Consider the following 22,633-nt stretch of genomic DNA (forward strand, 5'->3'; position numbering starts at 1 on the left):
ATGGTCTCATCGTGATTGAGACTTTGGGGAGGCAGCCAGAGCTGAGGCGGGCCAAGGCCACGTGGAAACTGAACAGACCAGCAGTTTGGTTATTCAACCCTTGTGCCTAGACCTGGAGGCCCGGGAGCGGCAGGCCCAGGCCCAGGAGAGTGAGGAGGAAGAGGAGAGCCGGAGCACCAGGACACTAGAGCAAGAGGTGAGCACTCAGGCACGCTGGCCAGAGGGCCACCTGCAGGAGGAGGCGGGGAGGATTGACTTGGTGGTCGCCATGGCTGGAGAGGGCATGTTTTTTGCACCTTCAGTGGGAGCTGGGTGCTCTGTCCCACCCACAGGTTGCTGAGCCCTAGCTTGTAGGTGGAAGCTCCCAGGGACTTTTTACAAGGTGAGCCAGCCTGGAACTGGACCTACACAGAATTGTCACCCCCACCCCCTGCTCTGCAGATCGAACGCCTGAGAGAAGAGGGTTCCCGGCAGCTGGAGGAACAGCAGAGGCTGATCCGGGAGCAGATACGCCAGGAGCATGACCACAGGTTGAGAGGTGCAGGTCCATCACCCCACCTATCTCCCCTCCAAGGCAGCTCCACACTGCTCAGAGTGGCCATGCTGGCTGCTCGGTGGAGCTGCTGTGGAGGCTTCTACCTGCTAGGACCCTGGGGTCACCCCATGGTGTGCCTTACTCTGACACATGCAGATCCCCTCTTCCTCCCAGTTCTCTGGGGCCTATTTGCTTTTTATTCTGCCTGAGATCTCCTGGCCACATTTGTCTTAGTCCCAAGCAGAGCTGGCCCTGTTTTGGGGCAGATCACCACAGGGAGGGGCGCTGGGACACTTTGTTTCCGTAGAACTTCATGGTCTGTCTCTGCCTTCTGCCCCTAGAAGGTGTTCCTAGCTCTCCATTCAGAGAGTGCTGACAGGTGGCCTTCAGGAGGCAGCTGGGTAGACCACCCTGGGGTGGCAGCTTTTCTGGGGATAGGCATCTACTTTCCCCACTAGGCCCTCAGCAGAACTGCGCAGGTATTGCCCTTGGTCAGGAGTGACCCTTTCCAGACCCTTCTGGCTCTGGGCTGCATCTCCTTTGGGAGACTCTCTGACATATTCTATTTTTCTTCTTTTCCCAATATTTCTAGGAAAGGCAGAAAATACTGAAGGCCAAGGAACCCCCAAACTAAAGGTGAGCCTGGGCAGGGTCTGTGGGCCACCTCACACTCACCACCTCCTCTCAGCAGGAATAGATGCTTCCTGTGGCTCGAGGGTTTCTGGTGGGGCCACTGGATCTGCGTGGAGCCAGCACCATTACCACCTCCCTCCATGTTCCAGCCGCCTGGAGACCAGAGCTTGCCACGGAAGGCTGCGTTTAGCTCTGATCACAGGGCAGAGCATTCCCTAGAAGCCCTCTCAGGAGAGGGTCTTCCTGGGCGGGAAGCGTCCCTGGGGTGAGCAGGCCATCCTGCCTACAAGTTCCCAAGGGGAAAATGTTGCTGGTGGCACTCCCTAGATTGCAGGAGCCTTGGAGACTTGGAGGGTGGGAGGATGTCTGCTCAGATTGTCAAGCTGTCGTGGGGTGAGGTACTGTTCAGCCAAGAATCGGTGTTTCATGAGTCTGTCTTTTCAGCTAAAATGGAAGTGCAAGAAGGAGGACGAGTCAAAAAGTGGCTACTCCAAAGACGTCCTCCTACGGCTTTTGCAAAAGGTCTGCCCCGTTGACGTCCAGTCTTTCCTATCATCTCAGTCCACATCTCAGCCCACACCCTAGGCCTCTGCTCTCAATGCCTGAACTTCCCTTCCCATATCTACCTGCTTTTTTTTTTCTCCCGTCTTAGAGACCATGGGATGACCTAAAGACCTCTCCCCAGGCTACAGCCCTCCTTTCACTTGTGTGGCCATGTGCTCCCTTCCAGCCCTCTGTCCTTTGCTACCTCAGTCTAACCCTTACCCTTAGAAGCAAAGAGCTTGGCTAAGTGGGTTGGGAGGGATGAGGTGGGCATCTGGCACAAAAACCCCGTCATTTTCACCACGTTCAACCAGCAAGGACGCTGTGCATGAAATATGTCAGTCTAAGTCACCAGGGCTTTGCTCATCATTCCTTTGCTGCTCTGTGCTCCTAGAAAAAAATTTCTTTCCTATCTCTGATCTCACTTCACTAAGATAAGTAGGTGGGGCAAGAAGTTGTCTCCCGACTGAAAAAGCCCCATGGACTTCAAGGTAGCCCAGGCTTGTCTCTGGCATGACCTGGGCCATCCTGAAGGCCAAGCCATGCTCATTAGGACCCCTTTGTCCCCACAGTATGGCGAGGTTCTCAACCTGGTGCTTTCCAGTAAGAAGCCAGGCACTGCTGTGGTGGAGTTTGCAGCTGTCAAGGCGGCGGTGAGTGCTGCATGAGGCTTGGGGGGCCCTCGTGGCCCTGTCATTCTAGGGCAGGGACCCAATTCTGTAGGCCCTCCGAGTTAGGTGGTCCACACTCCTAGGGAATCTCCGGGCCAGCTTAGAGCCAAGGCTCCTCCCAGGGGCCCCTGACTCCTGGAAATAGAGGCACCATGTGTGAAGGGATGAATGGGGGGTGCTCTGGGGAGAAAGGAGAGCACAGACTTGACTCTGCTCCCTGCTGGTGGCTTCACACCCTCCACCTGCACCCCTCGGGGCTGTGAGCCCCGGCACGGCCTTTTCACCCTTTGTGCTCCTCACCTCCCCACATCAGAAAGCTCCCCCCAACCCCCTCTCCCGCAGGAAAGGCCACAGTGTTAACGCCCGTCACTTGAAGACTGCTGAGGCTGGCATCTCTGCTTAGAGGGCTGGAGCGCTGGTTATGTTCTCACTGGGGGTAGAGAGAGCCTCTTTATAGCTGACTCGATGGATGGGACAGGACTAGATGCTGTGTTTGGCAGGAGCTGGCTGTCCAGAATGAAGTTGGCCTGGTGGATAACCCTCTGAAGATTTCCTGGTTGGAGGGACAGCCACAGGGTGCCGTGGGCCGCAGCCACTCAGGACTGTCAAAGGTGAGGAGTCAGGCCTCGCCCGGCTGGGCACTCAGGTCTCGGAGCTCTTCCTACCTGGGCTCCTCTCAGGCTCTTTCCTCCCAAATTCAGGTCTTGGGCCCTAGAGTGAGCTTGGCAGGTCCACCAACCCAGGCAAAAGGGGCTATGATTTCACCTTGACCCCTTTTCCTCTCTGAGGGCCAGAGAGGCCCCACCCACACTGTATTCTTAGACCTTGCTTTCTCTCCATATCTGGTCTCCTGTTGGGACTTTCCTTCTCACCAAAGGGATCTTCCTGACCCTCAGGTTGCTTGGTTGTGGTGCGTGAAGCATTTGGAGCTTAGACGACCCAGTGCTGCAGAGAAGGGGCAGGTGACTAGGGCAGCCACTGCCTTCCCAGCACTTCAGTTTTCCGGATATGTCCCTGGCTGCCCCAGACAGGGACTGACTGTCAAGAGGCAATGTCTCCTCTTAGAAGTAACCCTGGCAGGCTGGGTGCAGTGGCTCACGCCTGTAATCCCAGCACTTTGGGAGGCCGAATGGGGCGGATCACCTGAGGTCAGGAGTTCAAGACCAGCCTGACCAACATAGTGAAACCCCATCTCTACAAAAACACAAAAATCAGCCGGGCATGTTGGTGCACATCTGTAATCCCAGCTACTCAGGAGGCTGAGGCAGGAGAATTGCTTTAACCTGGGAGGCGGAGCTTGTAGCGAGCCGAGATCGCACCACTGCACTCCAGCCTGGGCAACAGAGTGAGACTCCATCTCAAAAAAAAAAAATGTAACCCTGGCTACCCTGCTGACACAGAGTGCTGCCTGCCCAGAGTCTGGGTGCCCTGCCTGAGGTGAAGCGTAGACCTTCCAGCTTGTGTGTAACCCCCGACCCACAACCATGGCCCTGGTGTCTTTTGGCCTGGATACAAAGGCTGGGGCTTTGGGGCTCCTGGCCACACCTGTCCCCACCTTGGTTGAACAGATTGCTTTGGGGGCAAGATCTAGCAACCCGGTTCTCCCCTTCTCTGCAGTGGCCTAGGGCCTGTCTGGTGTGTCCACAGCCCCTCGGCAGGCTGGCAGGAGGCTGCTCATTACCTTACCCACGCCAGCCTGCTGCCCTGCCTGCCCCTCCACTTGACAGGGGTGACTGGAAAGCAGCTTTCTGCAAGTATGTCCCAGATTCTGGGTGGAGGGAAACAAACTGGCCTGGGCCTGACTCAGGGCCCTGCTTTAGAGACGTCATTCAAGTCCCAGCATTTCACAGCCCCAGATAACACTCCATAGATTGTGTTAGAAGTTTATTCATTCTCTGCTGTAGCCACAGCTCGGTACCTATACACAAGAGGAAAGAGGGAGGCCGCCGATTTGGGTTGTAGAAATGGTGAGTGTCAGAGCTTCCTCTCCCCTTTGCTACTCTTAGTGAGGCCTGGGGGCCACCAACACACGGCCCCGCTAGTGCTACTGGGCTCTGGTTTCTGTGTTCTGGTGAGGCCATGGGGTGGGGCCATAGTGCAGCCTGTGCTGTGGCTTCAACCCAGCGGGCTTGGCCTGGTTGGCAGGCACATCGTCGGGGGGTTCAGGCGGCAGAACTCTCTAATCCTGGGAGACAGATCTGGAGACCAGCTGTGCTGCTTTGCCGTTGAATGCCCATCCCTGGATCCAGTTCTCCTCTCTTCAAGGAAGGAAATCTGCCAGGGCTCCCACACTGATAATTCTGGGAATTCCCCAAAGCACCCCTTTGTAAGCCGTGCACGTGCCTTTGGCTGGCATTCTCTAGAGCTGCCCGCCTTCACCAGGGATTGCTCCAGGTAGCCATGTTGGCAGACTGAACCACATCCTCATTTCTGCTAAGGATGTGCCTTAGTCTTTTTCCTAAGTTATACTCTATCTCTACCTATCTCTTCCTATGTGGCCAGCCCCTGTATGCGTCTCCCCTTTGCTGGTGGCTCCAGGCCACGGTCTAGCCAGCGCTGTCCAGTAGAACTTTGTGCAGCGATGTTCGCGTCCATTCTGCACCAACCAGTGTGGCAGCCATTAATCATGCGTGGCCACCAGCCGTTTGGAATGTGGAATCTGGAATAATGGTGCAAGTGAGGAACTGAATTGTTGTTTAATTTCAATTCAGTGTCATGCAGTGAGTGACCACCAGATTAGACAGGGTCAGGCCTGTCGCCCCTTTCTTCCTGGGCCTTCCCACTTTCCTCTTCCGCCTGGGTTGGACTGCTTTTACCCAGGCTTGTCCTGTGACCTCTCTCTGTTGACACTGGCTTCCAAAGAGGCTGGCACAGGGCACTCATCTCTTCTGCCCAATCTGTGTCCTCCCACTCCCTGATCTGACCCCATGCCACCTTCTGGCTCTGCCAGTCTCTACCTGGTTCCTGTGGTTGCCACACGTAGCCTCCCTTTCCCAGCAAACCAGCTTCCTTCAGGGGTCCTGCCAGGAAGGCCCCCCCTCCTCAACATTTTCAGCTTGCCTCTGTCCCTCCACTCTGGGGTGCCTGGGAGGACTCTTCAGGACCCAGAGAGCAGGCAGAGCCCTGGATTCCTATCCTGGAATCCTCCCCCAGGATGGAGGAGCTCTGCCTGCCTGAACCCTCCAACGATGGGCCTGGAGTCCTGTCCCTGCCCTTTCCTTAATCCCCAGCCTCTGGCTCTTCCAGTCACCCCGGCTTTGCCCACCTCACCCCATTCAGAAGCTGGGCTCACTGGGAAACTGCTCCCTTAGCATCTGCAGAACTTCCTCAAGAAGTGAAATCCCCAGGTCCACTTTGAAGGAGAGGAAGGGATCACTGAGGTCTGGGGCAGGTGTCCTCTGGAAGCAGGGAGTGTCCACAAGGCCCTTCTCTGAGTGCTGGTTGAGGGCGCTCGACAGGGAGAGCGCCGATGGCAGGGTGGCAGAGTAGGCTGCTGTGTAGGCAGGTGGGGGCTCCAGGATGTTGGGGCAGCTTGAGCTCTCTCGGTAGAGGCGTGGGGGCTTGGGTGGGGCCAGCAGGGTGGCCCGGGGCTGCTCGTCCCCCCACAGTGGCAGGCGCCGGCCATCTGGCCTCCCTCGTAGCTCCCGGATGACTTCTCGGTTGCTGTACTCCTCGTGGTCCCCACCCGCTGTGCTGGCCTGGCTAAGCACACTGCCCTGTCGCCGGAGCCGCCGTGGCCGCCCCAGGCTCAGCCGCTTGAAGAAGGAGGTGTTGCGGAAGGAGCCTTTCCGCCAGGTCTCCATGGGGCCCAGGGGAGCCGCAGACAGGTGTTCAGGAGCAGCCAGGTTGCACGTGGTCCCTGCTGGGGCAGTGAGTGCCAGCAGCTGGGGAGGCTCCCCTAGGAGCAGAGGCCTTGGGGTTTCCACTCAGCACAGACCTTTGACCACATCTTGGATGGTGAGTGGAGGGCCCAGGAAGAAGGAACTTTTTTGTCCAGGAGAGCACACAGCTGGGAGTTCCTGGCAGCAAGAGTTTCCCACAGGGACAGGAGTGGCCTGGTTACTGAATAGGGCAGTGGAAAAAACCCCAGGTGGAAGAAGCAGCACTTACTGGAGTCAGAATGAGGGCAGCCCCAGCGGAGGCAGAGATGGACCTTCTCGGGCCAGGTGACGCTGGCGAGCGCTCCTTCCACAGGCAGGCGGTAGATGGCCCGAGCTCACTTGCCCTGGTGTTTGCCTGGCTCCTGTGTGTCTCTGGGGCAGTGTGGGGCCGTGCCCTCTCTGCCAGTGGCTCCCGGACTCTGATGAGTGGCTTGGCTGTTTGTGGCGGTGGAGATGTGTTTTTGTTCTCAGCTGACTCAGTCAGGTGGGAAGCCAGGTTTCATGCTCTTGGGTAATTGCTGCATCCGCATGCAGGGATGGGGCAGCTGGGACCAACACCCCAGGGCAATGGGGAGCTTAAAATTCCTCTGGGGACTCGTGGGGGCAGCCCTGCTTTATGTGTCACCACGCGGCTTCCTTTCTCATCACAGCCCCACCACCCTGGGCCCCGGCAGGTGCGCCTGGCTCCCGGCCCACAGTGTCTGGGTAGGAGGAGTTCAGGGCGGGTGGGAGTTAATTGAAAGGCAGGCGTGTGGAACGATTGTTGGGGAAGGAAGAGACCTGTGGCTAGTATGGGTGACTCAGCCCTGCTGTCAGGCCCTCATGAGCAGAACCTGCGGGATCAGGGAAGGAGGCAGAGGGTGTGTTAACGGGGAACAGCCCCATGTGTATGACGGGCGGGCTCTGCTGCCTAGGGTTGGGCTGGGGGCCCGCCAAGGGTGGCTCCAAGTTTTCTTGGCAGAGCAGCATTAACCTGGGGACGGGAGACATGGCCTTCTCTTGGCCTGCCATCAGCCTGGCTGCTATTTCCTTGTCCTCCCTTGTTTTACCCTAGTAGGCTCCTGCCAGGAGAGTGGCAGTTGAGGGCCGGGCCATGCCGGAGCCAGCCAGCACCTGGCTGTGCTCCAGCCCTTCCCCTCTGGCTACCCAGCTTCCTCTAGGGTCCTCCTTCTCTTGCGGGAAGCTGGGCCAGGGAGGCTGCTGTGAATTGTCAGCCGTGCTCTGGGCCACACTGAACAGTCCAGCCTAGCTGGGACTGCTGCAGCCGGGGAGAGGGAAGAGGCGCAGCTATCGGGAGGAGCAGGGGAACCCAGGCTGAGTAACACTTACTGTTTCTCTACACCCCTTACTCCAAACCTGCTGGCCCGGGCTTGGCATCTCAATCCCAGCCGCTCCCTTCCTATTCCCCGGGTCACTGACCACCACATTTTCCTCCTGCCTTGTTCCGTGAGAGTGTCCCCATGCGGGGTACCGCGGATCAGGGCCCCACAGCTCTCTGCTATGGGCAGGCCACCGCATCTTTCAATCCTTGGCCTAGCTCACTTCTGTGCCATCTCAGGTGGGCTTCACACTTCTCTGAGAAGCTGTTGGGACCACATGATCATCACACAGCCTAAGCGGCACTGAGGAAGGAAAAGGTTTAATTCCCACTGCAGACCTTATCAGGGTGTGGGTTGGCAGCCTAGGCCCCACTGTAGAGCTGCTTCTCCACCCTACAGCCTTGGCCCATTCAGACGGCTGTTTATTATTCTTTTGATTATGTAAATACAGCATTCCTTACTCTCCTGCACTGTGCTGGCAAGTTCATAAAAGCTTTGAGCCATGGGCCCTGCCCTCCAGGAGCCCTGCTGTGCAGTTTTAGAGGCACGCCGGCCTCATGCTTGCCTTCTCCCCTTCGAGGGCGGGGCATTCCAGGCTGTCTCGGGTAGGGCTCCCTTCTGCATCCTCAGCAGGAGCCAGACCACAGGGCACCGGGCATGGACCGAGCCGGGGTCAGTGCCCAGCAGAGCCAGGTGCATCCCTGCACCTCAGACAACTTCCCTTCCTTGGGAACCTAAGAGGCAGAAGCCATGGGGTAGAGGGAAAGGGGTGAAGGATAAAGGGCCCAGAGGAAATGAAGGGGACAAAGGCCTAGCTAGAGGGCCCGCAGGTGATTCCTGAGAAACAGATGGACCAGAGCTGACGGGGCCTAGGGAAAGGGAGGGGGAGCTGGCTGGGTAGAAGCCGGCCTGGAGGCCAAAGGTGACTTGTTCTGGGGGACACAGGTAAGCCAGGATTCCAGAAGGATGCTCCGGGTTCCTTCCCTTTCTCTGCCTTCCTCCCTCTGAGACTCTTAGACCATAGCTCTGCCTCGGCACCGTCCTCGGAATCTGGAGTCTGTGGGGCTGTGCCCTGCTGTCCCTGACCCTTCTCCATCCCTGCTGTGTCCAACAGGGCTCAGTACTGTCAGAGAGGGACTATGAGAGTCTCGTCATGATGCGCATGCGCCAGGCGGCTGAGCGGCAACAGCTGATCGCACGGATGCAACAGGAAGACCAGGAGGGGCCGCCCACGTAGCCCTGGCTCCAGCCACCCATCCCTCAGCCCTTTTCTTCAACCTCACCAATAAATTTTTTTTTTAAGACTTTACTTCTATTCCATGCATAGGTATAGGGTGCTGGGCTCTGCAGCAGAGGGCTCCACCCAGGCCTGGCGCCCCTCCCAGGAAGAGGGCAGACCCCTAGGGAAACGCTCTGCATGGTGAGAGTCCCAGAGTCCGTGCACAAGCAGAGCACAGGCGCAGCCACTCATCAGCCCTTTATTGGCTTGGGCTAGCTATGCAGGAGCCACGCGCCAGGGCCCCTGGGGTGCCCAGCTCCGGCCCGGGGCAGCTGCCCGAGGAACATGGCCTGCCCAAGGCCCTTGGCCCAGGCCCGAAGCAGGAGGGCAGCTGGGAGCACCGGGCACTGCCCTCTCCCACTGCTTGAGGCAAGGTTTCAGAGAAGGCCATTCATTGCCTGTTGGGGCTGGGCCCATAGTGGTGACGATTTGGGAAGAGAGGGGCAAGGTGGTCAGTGAGGCAGGAGCCTGGAGTTCACCCACAGCAGCCCCTCCACAGGGGCGCCCCGGCTGCAAATCAACGTGAGAAGGTCACTCCTTGTGCAGGCACCACACCAGCGTCTGACCCACCCCCGTCATGCTCAGCACACGGAAGCCCCTGCGTTCCAGCTTGTCCAGGACTATGCGGGGAGGGTCATTGACGTAGTATTCATAACTGCAAAGAGACAGAATGGGTGGGGTGAGGAGGGGCACACAGCAAGCTCCTGGTCCAAAGCTAGTGTCTGCGGCAGGCAGCCTGGCCACTCTTGTAGTGACTCACACTTACTGGCTGCTTGCTGGGCGCTGGGGTAAGTGCATGCCCCCTGCCTCCTCCCCATCTAAGTACTTCACGAGCTATCTCATTTATTCCCAACAAGCTAGTGAAGGTGCCGCTGTTGTGGCCATTGATACATGAAAAAACAGAGGGGTTAAGCAGGTTCCCCAGCATCCCAGATGGTAGACCGTGTTAGTCTGACCGCAGCCCTGCTGCCTCCCCTCCCTGGGCTTGCTCCCCACCCAGGCCTCCAAGTGGGAGGAGGTTGAGGCTGCAGTGAGCCATGATTGCACCACCGCACTCCAGCCTGGGCGACAGAGTGAGACTCCATTTCAAAAAAGCAAAACAAAATAAGCCTCCAGGCCCTCATTGCCCTGGCTGTCCTGCAGTGCTGAAGCACCAAGGCTGAGATCCAGTAACGCCCGGCTCTGTGTGCCGCTCCCTAGCATGGAGAATGCTGGTGGTCCTTTCAGGTTGATGCCGAAGGACCATGAAGCAGACAAAGGCGTCAAGCCCCAAGCTGGGCATGGAGAGGCAGGTGCCTCATGGCAAAGGGAAGGGGCTGGCTTCTTTCCCCCAGCCTTGACCCAGGGGCTGGGATCAGCCCTCCTTCTCTTTCCCCTCTTTGAACTGGGACTCACTCCAGCAACTCTTTTCAGAGAGCCTGTGTAGCCTGGGTTCTGCCTCCAGGGGTGAGAGGAAGAATGGAAGCAGTGGTCACAGTTTAGACATGGAGGCATTAGGAAGGATGCCGAGGGAAATGGGCAGGTCCCCAGGCAGCAGCCACCCTGGAGGTAGGACCCAGGCTCCCTGCTTCTAGGACTTAGCTTTGTGACTCAGCCAGATCCTCACTACAAAAACCTTTCTCTGTGTGCCTGTCTGGGCTTGATGGCATCCAGCTTAGAGAGGAGAGGGCAGGGCAAGCAACAGTCCGCTAGTGGAGTCCTAGACCCAGGGAACAGTTTTCTGCGCTTCCAGTAAGGATGTGGAAAGCTTTCAGAGCAAGCCTCATGGAGGAGAGGGGGAATGTTGGAGAGGCTACAGATGGGACCAGCTCCTCCAGAGAACAGAGCCCTAGGATGCAGGCAGGGGGCTCTGATGCTGGGCCCTGTCCCTGGGCTTGGAGGTTGTGTAAAGGGAGCAGAGGCGGGTATAGGGGCTGGCAGGGAGAGGATACTGAGGGAGGCTGCTACTTACAAGTTGTTTCCCAAGACACTTCTCTTTGAAGCCCCCAGATGCTGCATCAGCTCTGGATCCGACTGTTCATCGCCCACCATAGTAGGGCCCACCTCCTGCAAGGTAAGCCACAGTGGCTGCTTGGCTGGCTACCAGGAGGAGGTAGAAGGTTTTGCCTCTCCTTCCTCCTCTGCCTGCTAGTCCGGAGTGAGCTTCAGGTAAAGGCCACAGAGAGTAGCGAGAATCCTTAGGGGCCGAGCACAAGCTGCAAAGGGGTGGAGCCCACCAATGATCAGGAGGAGCGATGTAGGGGCCCTCCCTAGTCCCTTAAAGCTCAGCCTTATAGTCCTAGCTACTCGGGAGGCTGAGATGGGAGGATCAGTTGAGGTGGGAGGAGGTTAAGGCTGCAGTGAGCCATGATTGCACCACTGCACTCCAGGCTGGGCGACAGAGTGGGACTCCATTTTAAAAAAACAAAACAAAATAAACATTATGTAAATGAAAGAAGCCAGACACAGATCACATTACCACAGAAAGGTAATTAGTGGTTATCTAGGGCTGAGGGACTTAGGGGAAATCAAGAGTTTCTGCCAGTAGGTACAGGGTTTCCTTTTGGGGTATTAGAAATGTTCTAGCCAGGCGTGGTGGCTCACGCCTGTAATCCCAGCACTTTGGGAGGCCGAGGCAGGCAAATCACGAGGTCAGGAGATCGAGAACATCTTGGCAAACACGGTGAAACCCCGTCTCTACTAAAAATACAAAAAAAAATTAGCCAGGCGTGGTGGCGGGCGCCTGTAGTCCCAGCTTCTCGGGAGGCTGAGGCTGGAGAATGGCGTGAACCCGGGAGAGGGAGCTTGCAGTGAGCCGAGATTGCACCACTGCACTCCAGCCTGGGCAACAGAGCCAGACTCCATCTCAAAAAAAAAAAAAAAAGTTCTAAAACTGATTATGGTGATGGTTGCACAACTCTGAGTACACTAAAAAAAACACTAAATTGTACACTTTAAATCAAAGAATTTATGGTATGCACATTACATATCAATAAAGACATGTCTTTTAAAAAAATAAGAATCACATCGGGAGGCTATTTCCAAGTATGGATTCCCAAGCCCCAGAGTTTTAGGAGATCTGGGAAGGGACCCAGGAATCCACATTTTGACAGCTGCGCAGATGGCTGCTTCACAAACCGCTGCCCAGCGCTCTGCAAGCGCTCTCCTGTTGCGTGGTGAACCCACCAAGGGGGTTGTGTACCCGCAGTGGGCAGGGGCAGAGGAGCACCTTGCTGCCCATCTGGGGGCAGAGTCGTATCTTTCAGAAGCTAAAAGGGGACTCCTGAGGAGCAATCAGAACCTTTTTACAGATAAGGAAACTGCGCCCAGAGAAAGGAACATGACTTGGAACTCATGGTGGTCCCACCTCCAACTGCACGGCCCCTTCTCGCCTTCCTTTTTTCCCAAGCAGGGGTTCTTTCTTTTCTTCCTTCCCTAAAGCTTCAGGGATAGCCCTTCCTGGAAGCGCCTAAGGGTGCAGCTAGTTGCTGTTTATGGGTCAAGGACTTGGCACAGGGGTTTTAGCGCCTTGGCACGTCCTTATCTTTTCCAAACTTCTTTCCCTCAGGTTATTCCCCCTTTTTTCCCCTGCGGAGCGGCTCTGTGCAGGGCACTGGGTGCTGCGCGTGAGGCCAGGGCTCCCTGGGTCCCTCCCGCCGACAGGTAGGACACGAGCCGGAAGCGCCTGGAGGTGGCCCTGTTGCCGGGACGCACGTACCCGGGCCTTTTCGCGGCAATAAAGGCTCCGGGCCGGCCAGAGCTCGCTGAATCCCGGGAGCCAGGCTGAACCAGCTTCTCCACTCCCTCTCCCCGGCCAAAGGGGCGTGTCTGGACGGGTTCCCGGTCCAGCCCCCGGTGGGTGCAGCCCAGGAGGGAGGCATGAAGGCGCGGTCGCAGCCCCCTAGGGCCTGGTCCTGGCTCCAAGTCGCCGGGCGACCGGTACTCACCATGCGGATCTGGGTGCTGATGAGCAGGTAAGGCATGGTGCGCGCGTCCCGGCCTGGCTCCCACTTGGTGGCTCTAGGCTGGGCGCCGACTCCAGCCTTTCTCGAGTCGGGACTGCGACGCACAGCTGGGAGTCCCGTTACTCTGGCTCTGGCCACAGGCGGCGCCAATCCCGGGGCGCCCCGCCCATGGCCGCCAATCAGGAGCAGCTGCCGTGACGCGCCCTGCAGTCCGCGGTTCGGGGCCCGCCCCCGCCCTCCCAGCTGCGGACTTGAACTCCGGGGCCCACCTGAAGCTTCCGCCGAGTGGTCCAGTTGCGGGAAGGTGGAGTGCAGGGAGGAGGGGACGATCCCACGGTCTGAAAGGACACTATCCTGAAGCTCCAGCGTCCTCCAGGACACTCAGTGCTGTTTTCTTTGCAGGCTGTGATCTTCCTGCTTCCCCGCGCGCGTGTTGCCCCCGCGCTCGCTTCTTGCAACTCTGCAGGCCAGGTTCCAAAGTCCCTGCCAGGCAGAGCCCAGAGCAAACCGAGGCCTCTCCAGGCCCCAGCCCACCCCGCTCAGAGACGCCTCGACAGCCTCAGCGGGGCCCCACTTCCCTTCAAGACAGGCGCTCCAGAGATTCCTTAAGGGCTGAGGAGGCCAGGGCACGAGGCTCGGGCTAGCCCTGAAGACAACTAAAATACCATCCTGGGTGCACTGCTCATTCCCCCTCCCAGACTCTGATTCCAGCACAGCGGCGGATCCTTGCATTTCTGTGGACCTGCAGGAAAGTCTGTAAAGGAACCGCGCGCTTGGCTGGATGCCAGGTATGGAGTGACTGAATGGATGGAACCTGGCCCTCCCTCCCCTGAGCTTCCCGCGCAGCTGGACAGACGCGGCGCACGTGCAGGAGGTCACTGGGCAACACCTGGGGCAAGTGAAACAACTTCCCCCGCACCAGTCACCAATAAGCGGCTGCGAGTTCCCAACCGTGCGTCCACGCCCCTCATTCGCAGATATCAAAATCTGACAACTCATCATTCTTTATCTGCCTTGTTGTGATTGGTGGGTTTTTTTGTTTGTTTGTTTTGAAATGGAGTTTCGCTCTTACTGCCCAGGCTGGAGTGCAGTGGCGCCATCTAGGCTCACCGCTACCACCTCCCGGTTCAAGCGATTCTCCTGCCTCAGCCTCCTAAGTAGGTAGAACTACAGGCATGCGTCACGACGCCTGGTTAATTTTGTATTTTTAGTAGAGACCTCAGGTGATCCACCCGCCTCGGCCTCCCAAAGGGCTTGGATTACAGGCGTGAACCACCGCACCTGGCCTGTGATTGGTTTTCTAGAAAATAAAGCAAAACAAAAACAGCCTGTCTGTAGCCTTCCCTCCCATGGGAGGGTAAAAATCTTCACTTTTTAAGAGGGGCATTTATAGGGGATGCTGCGCTTCCAACACTTTGACAGACGTGGAGAGAGCTATAAGGGAAGTAGGAAGTTGTAATCCTAAAGGTTCCTTAACTGGTCTAATTTATTATTCTGCAGTTCCTACCCCTGCCCTCCTACCCACTGACCTAATAAGTTAGCCAGAGAGATAAAACACATTCATGCTTAACAAAGGATGTGTTAAAACTGACAAAAGGGGCCGGGCGCGGTGGCTCAGGCCTGTAATCCCAGCACTTTGGGAGGCCGAGACGGGCGGATCACGAGGTCAGGAGATCGAGACCTTCCTGGCTAACACTGTGAAACCCCGTCTCCACTAAAAATACAAAACACTAGCCGGGCGAGGCGGCGGTGCCTGTAGTCCCAGCTACTCGGGAGGCTGAGGCAGGAGAATGGCGTGAACCCGGGAGGCGGAGCTTGCAGTGAGCCGAGATCCGGCCACTGCACTCCAGCCTGGGCGATAGAGGGAGACTCCGTCTAAAAAAAAAAAAAAAAACTGACAAAAGGACCGGGAGGGCGCGGTGGCTCACGCCCGTAATCCCAGCACTTTAGGAGGCCGAGGCGGGCGGATCACGAGATTAGGAGATCCAGAACATCCTGGCTAACACAGTGAAACCCCATCTCTACTAAAAATACAAAAAATTAGCCGGGCGTGGTGGGGGGCGCCTGTGGTCTCAGCTACTCGGCAGGCTGAGGCAGGAGAATGTCGTGAACCCAGGAGGCGGAGCTTGCAATGAGCTAAGATCCGGCCACTGCACTCCAGCACACCAGCCTGGGCGACAGAGCGAGACTCTGTCTCAAAAAACAAACAACAACAACAACAAAACTGACAAAAGATTAATGCCCAGGAGCTCCTACAACTCAGTGAGAAAAAGATGAACAATGGAAAAAACAGGGGTAACTGACTTGAATAGGCCCTTCCCAAAAGAGGAAATAGAGGAAATAGAAATGACCAATAAACATATAACATGATGCCCAGTATATCATTATTAGAAATCCAGGAAATACAAATTAAATTTTACTTTTTTTCATTTTAACCAAATTTATTTAAACCACAAAACTTTGTAGACACAGTGGCTCACGCCTGTAATGTCAGCACTTTGGGAGGCCAAGCTGGGAGGACTGCTTGAACCCAGAAAGTCAAGGTTGCAGTGAGCCATGATTTGGTTTTTTTTTTAAGTAATCTATCCCTACTTAAAGACAGATTACCCTACATGTGAAAGCTATGTACAAAAATCATCCATTGATTAGAAGGATTTTTTTTTTAAGTTATGCAATTGTCCTTGGTTTTTACAATGATAAATGAAAAACATTAAAATTCTTCAGTTGAATGAAGTATGGAAGGATTTTTATGTTGTCATTTTTTAGTTAAAACAGAGCAAAATATAACTTACTGGAATATAGAGATAAGAACTGAGCGGGGTGCAGTGGCTCATGTCTGTAATCCCAGCACTTTGGGAGGCCAAGGTGGATGGGTCACTTGAAGTCAGGATTTCGAGACCAGCTTGGCCAACATGGTGAAACCCCCGTCTCTACTAAAAATACAAAAATTAGCTGGGCGTGGTGGCACACACCTGTAGTCGCAGCTACTTGGGAGGCTGAGGCAGGAGAATCACTTGAACCCAGGAGACAGAGGTTGCAGTGAGCTGAGATCACACCACTGCACTTCAGCCTAGGTGACCGAGTGAGACTCTGTCTAAAAAAAAAAAAAAAAAAAAAAAAAAGCCGAATGTGGTAGCACATGCCTGTAGTCCTGCAGAGGCTGCAGTGGTGCAGTGGGCCAAGATTACACCACTGCACTCCAGCCTGGGCAACAGAGCAAGACTCCATCTAAAATATATGAAAAAAAAGATAAGAGCTGAATGAGCATGCTACGAATGGAGAAAGGGGGTATTTTCACAGAACCAGTATTTTCCCAGTCTCATCTCCACTTGATGTCCTTTTTTTATTCTTTTTTTTTTTTTTTTTGAGGAGTCTCGCTCTGTCGCACAGAAATCTCATCTCCACTTGTTCCGAAGCAGTAATCAGAACACACCATGGGCCATTTTACAAAAAACAAACAAAAACACAAATGCAATATGCTGGTACACACACACCCGTTACCGTATGTACAACAAAGGAAAGGAGAAGGTGAAAATGAAATAGAACTATACTGTATTGGTCAGGATGTAGTGAAACCAAATTGCAGTTTTCTAATTGAGGATATAATCTTGATCTGTAAGAACAGAGGTTTGGAGTAAAGTAGTAGGTTCCTTTTTTAGTAGATACCTGTCTCCTGCAGAAACACGTCAATTGTGTATTCATCCTCCATTACCAGCTGTGCAGGTATGTCTGTCTCATTGATTGGCTGCCCATCATATCTGAATCTGATCTGCCTCATTGACAAACCCTGTTATTCACAATAGGCTCGCATCAGTTTACCAGGTGGTATACGCCTCTTAAACTGCACCACAGAACTATCCTGCCACACCACCTTCAAATAAATATGATCGTTGTTCTCAGTCTTCTTCCTTGAGCTTCCATGGCCATGGCAAGCACCAGAATCTCTGCAGCTGCTGCTTCACAAAGCAGGTACTGTTACCGCCCTCAAGGGAGGGTTGCTTGACCCACCCAGTGCAGTTCTCGCCAATAGAATGGAACCGGGTTCAGTAAAGCAGAGCAGAAACGTTCACTGGTCAAGGAATGGAAAAGGGGAGCTTCTGCTCAAAGCACCTGCTCCCTGGACATTGGGTAAAGGGGGATCTTAAGGGCTTTTTGGGCAGATAGGTGAAGACTAGGGTAGGGATTCCTGGATGGGTTCTTCCAGGAGCAGCTGGAGTGTGTAGATTCTTTTTGCACCTGGTACTGTTTGTGCTTACCTGGGTACACTTCTCCGCACTGGGTGGAGATTTTAGTATAGCAGTGAAGCAGTAATTCAGGTCAAGGCAGCACTGCTGAGTTCTGTTCATCTTGTGGCTGGTTCCTGATTATTGGCACCTGGCCTTCGTTTCTGTAAGCAAGCACAGCTGGGAGGATGGTTCATTTCACAGGTTTTGGGGCTCCCTGAAAGAATTGAGGGCCAGCGCAGTGGCCCCCGCCTGTAATCTCAGCACTTTGGGAGTGTAAGGCATGCAGATCACCTGAGGCTGGGAGTTAGAGACCACCTTGGCAAATGTGATGAAGCCCTGACTCTACTAAAAATATAAAAAGTTGGCTAGGCATGGTGACACATGCCTGTAATCCCAGCACTTTGGGAGGCTGAAGTGGGTGGATCACTTGAGGTCAGGAGTTCAGACCAGCCTGGGCAGCTGGTCTCTGCCCAGCGAAACCCTGTCTTTATTAAAAATACAAAAAGTTAGCTGGGCATGGTGGCGGGCGCCTATAGTCCCAGCTACTCTGGAGGCTGAGGCAGGAGAATCGCTTGAACCTGGGAGGCGGAGATTTCAATGAGCCAAGATCGAGCTGCTACACTCCAGCCTGGGCAACACAGCAAGACTCTGTCTGAAAAAAATAAAATTAGAAAAATTTGCTGGGCATGGTGGCATGTACCCGTAGTGCCAGCCATTTGGGAGGCTAAGGCATAAGAATCGCTTGAACCCTGGAGGTGGAGGTTGCAGTGAGCCCAGATCACACCACTGCACTCTAGCCTGGGCAACAGAGCGAGACTCCATCTGAAAAAAAAAAAAAAAAAAAGAATTGCGGTCATGTTGCGGTAACAGTACCAGATCCAACCAAACAAGCACAGAAGCAACACCAGGAGTGCGGAAGACTAAATTAGTTTTGTTTTTTTCTTTACTTTTTTTTTTTTTTTTTTTTTTTTTTGAGGAGTCTCACTCTCGCCCAGGCTAGAGTGCAGTGGTCCAATCTCGGCTCACTGTAAGCTCCGCCTCCCGGGTTCACGCCATTCTCCTGCCTCAGCCTCCCGAGTAGCTGGGACTATAGGCGCCTGCACCACTCCCGGCTAATCTTTTTTGTATTTTTTTTTTTTTAGTAAAGACGGGGTTTCACCGTGTTAGCCAGGATAGTTTCAATCTCCTGACCTCGTGATCCGCCTGCCTTGGCCTCCCAAAGTGCTGGGATTACAGGTGTGAGACTCCGCGCCCGGCCACTTTTTTTTTTTTTTTTTTTTTTAGAGACAGGGTCTTGCTCTGTCACCCAGGCTGGAGTGCAGTGATGTGATCAAAGCTCACTGTAACCTTGAGCTTCTGGACTTGAGGCATCCTCCCACCTCACCTCCCACATGCCACCATCCTCAGTTATTTTTTTTTTTAATTTTTTGTAGAGACATTCTAACTGTGTTGTCCAGGCTGGTCTCCAACTCTTGGCCTCAAACAATCCTCCTGCCTCCACCTCCCAAAGTACTGGGATTACAGGCATGAGCCACTATGCCCAGCCTAAGCTACATTTTAAATCTACAGTGAGTTAGTGCTTTACAGGTTAGCAAAAAATAAAATAAATAAATAAAATAAAAATGTTAAAATCTGTAAATATCAAGTGTTGGTGAAGATGTCAACAATCCCACTACTGTTGGGCTTGCAACTTGGTGTGAATGATACTTACCCTATGATGCAGCCAAACCTCTCCTAAATAAACCTCAGGAAAACTCACAGCCATCAGGATACATGTACAGCAGCACTGTAAGCAGTAAAAAACTGGAAACAGCCCTTATATCTATCAAAATTAGACTAAAAGTTTTTGAGCTAGGTTGGGTGGTTCACACCTGTAAGTTCCAACACTTGGGGAAGCCAAGGCAGGAGGACTGCTTGAGCCCAGGGTTTTGAGACCAGTCTGGGGAACACAGCAAGGCCCCCATTTCTACAAAAAAAGAAAAAGTTTCTGGCTAGGCATGGTGGCTCATGCCTGTAATCCCAGTGCTTTGGAACGCCAAGGGAGAAGGATCACCTGAGCTCAGGAGTTTGAGACCAGTTTGGACAACATAGTGAGACTCTGTCTCTACTGAAAAATTAGCCGTGCATGGCGGCACACACCAGTAGTCTCAGCTCCTCAGGAGGCTGAGGTAGGAGGATAGCTTGAGCTCAGGAGTTCGAAGCTACAGTGAGTGGTGACTGTGCCACTGCACTCCAACCTGGATGGCAGAGCAAGACCCTGTCTCAAAAAAAAAAATATATATATATATATATATATATATATATATATATATATATATATATTTCTAAAAGGGCTGGGCATGGTGGCTCATGCCTATAATCCCAGCATTTTGGGAGGCCGAGGCAGGGGGAGTGCCCGAGCCCAGGAGTTTAAGACCAGTCTGGGAAATACAGGGAGACCCTGTCTCTACAAAAAAATTTAAAAATTAGCTGGGCATGGCGGCATGTGCCTGTAGTCCCAGCTGCTCAGGAGGCTGAGGTGGGAGGATAGTTTGAGCCTGGAAGGCGGAGGTTGCAGTGAGCTGAGATCATGGCATACCTGGCTAATTTTTTTTTTTTTTTTGTATTTTTAGAAGACGGGGTTTCACCATGTTGGCCAGGCTGGTCTCGAGTTCCTGACCTTGTGATCCACCCACCTTGGCCTCCCAAAGTGCTGGGATTGCAGATGTGAGCCACCACATCCAGTCAATTTTTGTATTTTTTAGTAGAGATGGGGTTTCACCATATTGGCCAGGCTGGTCTTGAACTCCTGACCTCATGATCCACCTAACTCGGCGTCCCAAAGTGCTAGGATTACAGGTGTGAGCCACCATGCCCGGCCTAAAAAAAGAATTATTTTTTAAGGCATCAAGAACCTTAAACTTTATACACAAGGGCAAGGCCACCATCTCAAGGCATTTGACTTGTCACCTCTCTTGGAAGAACCAGGTAGATGAGGCAGATGTTCTGGGCAGAGGGCAGGACAAGAGTTTGGGGTCTGGTCTGCTCTCTTCTCAGGCTGGGCTGTGGAGGGGGTGGGAAGGTGGGCAATGCATATCTCAGGCAGTCAGGCCTTTATTACATTTGCGAAGCTGGTCTGCAGATGCAGCACAAGATAAAGAGCTCTGTCCAGAACCACCCGCCACACTGCTGATTGCCCTGGCAGACATGCGCCTGCCAGATAACATCTTTAATATCCAGGGGGAAATGAATTCCCCTGCTTGGTCTGCCCATTTGGCCTAGCCTCTCATCACAATCTGTTTATCTCGCAGAGCTTCCTCCCCTGGTACACAGAGGAGAAATTGTTCTTCTGCCACTGAGCTTTCTGCCACAGCTGAGAACACACTGTCAAAATGGCAGGGTGTGCTGTCGGTCATGCCTTTTCTTCCTTCCTCCATTCAGCTTTTATGGATGCTTTTGCATTAGAGCTGTGCCAGGCACAGGGGACCTGGGATGAATCAGGAATGAACCCCGTCCTGGAAGAGTGGGTAGTGCAGTGGCATAGACAGACTAGAAAGCGAATTATCACAGAACAGAGTATAATGGGCCTGGTGCAGTGGCTCACGCCTGTAATCCCAGCACTTTGGGAGACTGAGGCGAGCAGATTACTTGAGGTCAGGAGTTCGAGACCAGCCTGACCAACGTGTAGAAATCCGGTCTCTACTGAAAATACAAAAAGTAGCCAGGCATGCGCATGCCTGTAATTCCAGCTACTCAGGAGGCTGAGGCAGGAGAATCGCTTGAACCCAGGAGTGGGGGCGGAGGTTGCAGTGAGCCGAGGTCACGCCACTGTACTCCAGCTTGGGCGAAAGAGCAAAAGTCTGTTTAAAAAAAAAAAAAAGGTATAATGGAGGCGGTGGAGCCACAGGAGCAAAGCAGAGTGAAAAGCTTAATTTCACCAAGGTGGCGGTCTGGGAAGGTTTCCAGAGAAAATGAATTTTTATTTCCTCCAAAATAAAGCATATATATTTTTTTGTTGTTGTTTTTATTTTGAGAGGAGGCCTCACTCTGTCGCCCAAGCTGGAGTACAGTGGCAACATCTCGGCTCACTGCAACCTCCGCCTCCCGGGTTCAAGTGATTCTCCTGCCTCAGCCTCCCGAGTAGCTGGGACTACAGGCACGCACCACCATGCCTGGATAATTTTTTTTTTTTTTTTTTTTTTTTTTTTGAGACGGAGTCTCGCTCTGTCACCCAAGCTGGAGTGCACTGGCCAGATCTCAGCTCACTGCAAGCTCCGCCTCCCGGGTTCACGCTATTCTCCTGCCTCAGCCTCCCGAGTAGCTGGGACTACAGGCGCCCGCCACCACGCCCGGCTAGTTTTTTGTAGTTTTTAGTAGAGACGGGGTTTCACCGTGTTAGCCAGGATGGTCTCGATTTCCTGACCTTGTGATCCACCCGCCTCAGCCTCCCAAAGTGCTGGGATTACAGGCTTGAGCCACCGCGCCCGGCAATTTTTGTACTTTTAGTAGAGACGGGTGTAAAGGTAAACTGAGGCTGGAGCCGAACCAGGAACGAAGACACAAGGCAAATGGCAGTGAGAATAGCTTTTATTAGGGCTTGCGGGCGAGGTTCCTCGGTCCAAAGGTGTGGGCCGAGGAAGTCGAGCTGAGGGGGGAGGGAGGCTTCTTATAGCCTGAGAGGTTGGGAAGCTGGTTGTGCAAACAGGGCCTGGGGGGTCTTGAAACTACTAGGGCAAGAGTTGAGTAAGGGTCATGAGGAAGGGGTCTTTGGAAACTGTCAACTGAAACTGCTGTTGACGAACTTGTGGAATGCAGGTGAGCTGCAGGTCATGGGGGAGTGTGACTGCCCAGCCGGAACTCTGACGCATGTAAGTCTGAGGGTGTGTACAAGGGTGAAGGGAGTCTTTAAGAAAAGGCCTGCTACGCCGGGTAACGCTGCCATGTTGGGTCTAGATTCCTGCCTAACATTCCGACCTGTTTCTAATAAGAAAATGGGGCGACGTGTTCATCCGGCTGCTTCCTGCTGGTATGGGTCGTCGTGGGGTTTTTCGGAGGTCGGAACTTGGGTATAGGGGTGGAGCAGCATCTGACTGAAAGTAACCTGGGAGACTTCTTTCATGTGGTCCTGGATGAAGCGGAGGACACAGGGAGCTATGAGTAGCAAGAAGCCAGTGATTAGTAAGGGGCTTAGAAAGGGTAGGACTTAACCGGCCACAGACGACTGCCACCACCTAAGTGAGGGCCTCTTGGGTAAGTTCTGTGGCAGCCGCCAGGGCTTGCAGACAAGGTTGCCAGCCCTGGACTGTGGGATCTAACTGCTTGGAGAGATAGGCCACAGCCTGGTATGTGGATCCAACCGGCTGGGCTAGGAGGCCAGTGGCTACCTTCTGGCGCTCCTCGGTGAATAGATGAAAGGGCCGAAGCGGGTTGGGGAGAGAGAGAGCAGGGGCAGAAAGGAGACAGTCCTGAAGCTTCTTGAAAGAGTTGGCAACCAAGGAGGGGTCGGACAGCGGTCCGGTGGGTGTCTCCCTGGCAGCCTAGTAGAGGGGCTTGGCTAGGACCCCGAAGTTGGGAATCCAATGCCTGAAATACCCTACCAGTCCTAGGAAGGACAAGATCTCTT

At 54.1% G+C, this 22,633-nt stretch overlaps 3 protein-coding genes across 3 annotated transcripts in view; 1 reads left to right on the top strand and 2 right to left on the bottom strand.

The window, feature by feature from the left end:
• The window catches only part of DNAJC17 (DnaJ heat shock protein family (Hsp40) member C17), a 44,038-nt gene extending 35,147 nt beyond the window's left edge, over positions 1–8,891 (top strand). The window contains exons 5-11 of the mRNA XM_010388623.2: positions 111–196; positions 442–538; positions 1,128–1,171; positions 1,613–1,690; positions 2,284–2,364; positions 2,883–2,993; positions 8,697–8,891. Coding sequence (XP_010386925.2) covers positions 111–196; positions 442–538; positions 1,128–1,171; positions 1,613–1,690; positions 2,284–2,364; positions 2,883–2,993; positions 8,697–8,819 — 620 coding nt within the window. The 3' untranslated portion in view covers positions 8,820–8,891. The remainder of the gene's footprint in view (positions 1–110; positions 197–441; positions 539–1,127; positions 1,172–1,612; positions 1,691–2,283; positions 2,365–2,882; positions 2,994–8,696) is intronic.
• On the bottom strand, positions 4,254–8,697 carry C5H15orf62 (chromosome 5 C15orf62 homolog). The gene has a single exon (XM_010388616.2). It carries the CDS (start codon positions 6,183–6,185, stop codon positions 5,658–5,660), a length of 528 nt encoding a protein of 175 aa, XP_010386918.1. The 5' UTR covers positions 6,186–8,697; the 3' UTR covers positions 4,254–5,657.
• GCHFR (GTP cyclohydrolase I feedback regulator) lies at positions 8,873–13,637 on the bottom strand. Its single transcript, XM_010388598.2, has 3 exons — positions 12,788–13,637; positions 10,813–10,907; positions 8,873–9,516 (listed from the first exon to the last, which is right to left on the bottom strand). Exons 1-3 carry the CDS (start codon positions 12,821–12,823, stop codon positions 9,393–9,395), a joined length of 255 nt encoding a protein of 84 aa, XP_010386900.1. The 5' UTR covers positions 12,824–13,637; the 3' UTR covers positions 8,873–9,392.
• Positions 13,638–22,633: the final 8,996 nt, after the last annotated feature.

This window comes from Rhinopithecus roxellana, chromosome 5, assembly GCF_007565055.1.
Source record: "Rhinopithecus roxellana isolate Shanxi Qingling chromosome 5, ASM756505v1, whole genome shotgun sequence".
Lineage (NCBI taxonomy): Eukaryota > Metazoa > Chordata > Mammalia > Primates > Cercopithecidae > Rhinopithecus > Rhinopithecus roxellana.

What these genes read in the sequence shown, in the direction of transcription:
- GCHFR (XM_010388598.2), bottom strand. Translation starts at nt 12,823, where the DNA reads ATGCCTTACCTGCTCATCAGCACCCAGATCCGCATG. An exon ending in TCAGCACCCAGATCCGCATG is followed by an intron (nt 10,908 to 12,787) that starts GTGAGTACCGGT and finishes CTTACCTTGCAG; the next exon opens with GAGGTGGGCCCTACTATGGT. An exon ending in AGTGTCTTGGGAAACAACTT is followed by an intron (nt 9,517 to 10,812) that starts GTAAGTAGCAGC and finishes GTCTCTTTGCAG; the next exon opens with TTATGAATACTACGTCAATG.
- C5H15orf62 (XM_010388616.2), bottom strand. Translation starts at nt 6,185, where the DNA reads ATGGAGACCTGGCGGAAAGGCTCCTTCCGCAACACCTCCTTCTTCAAG.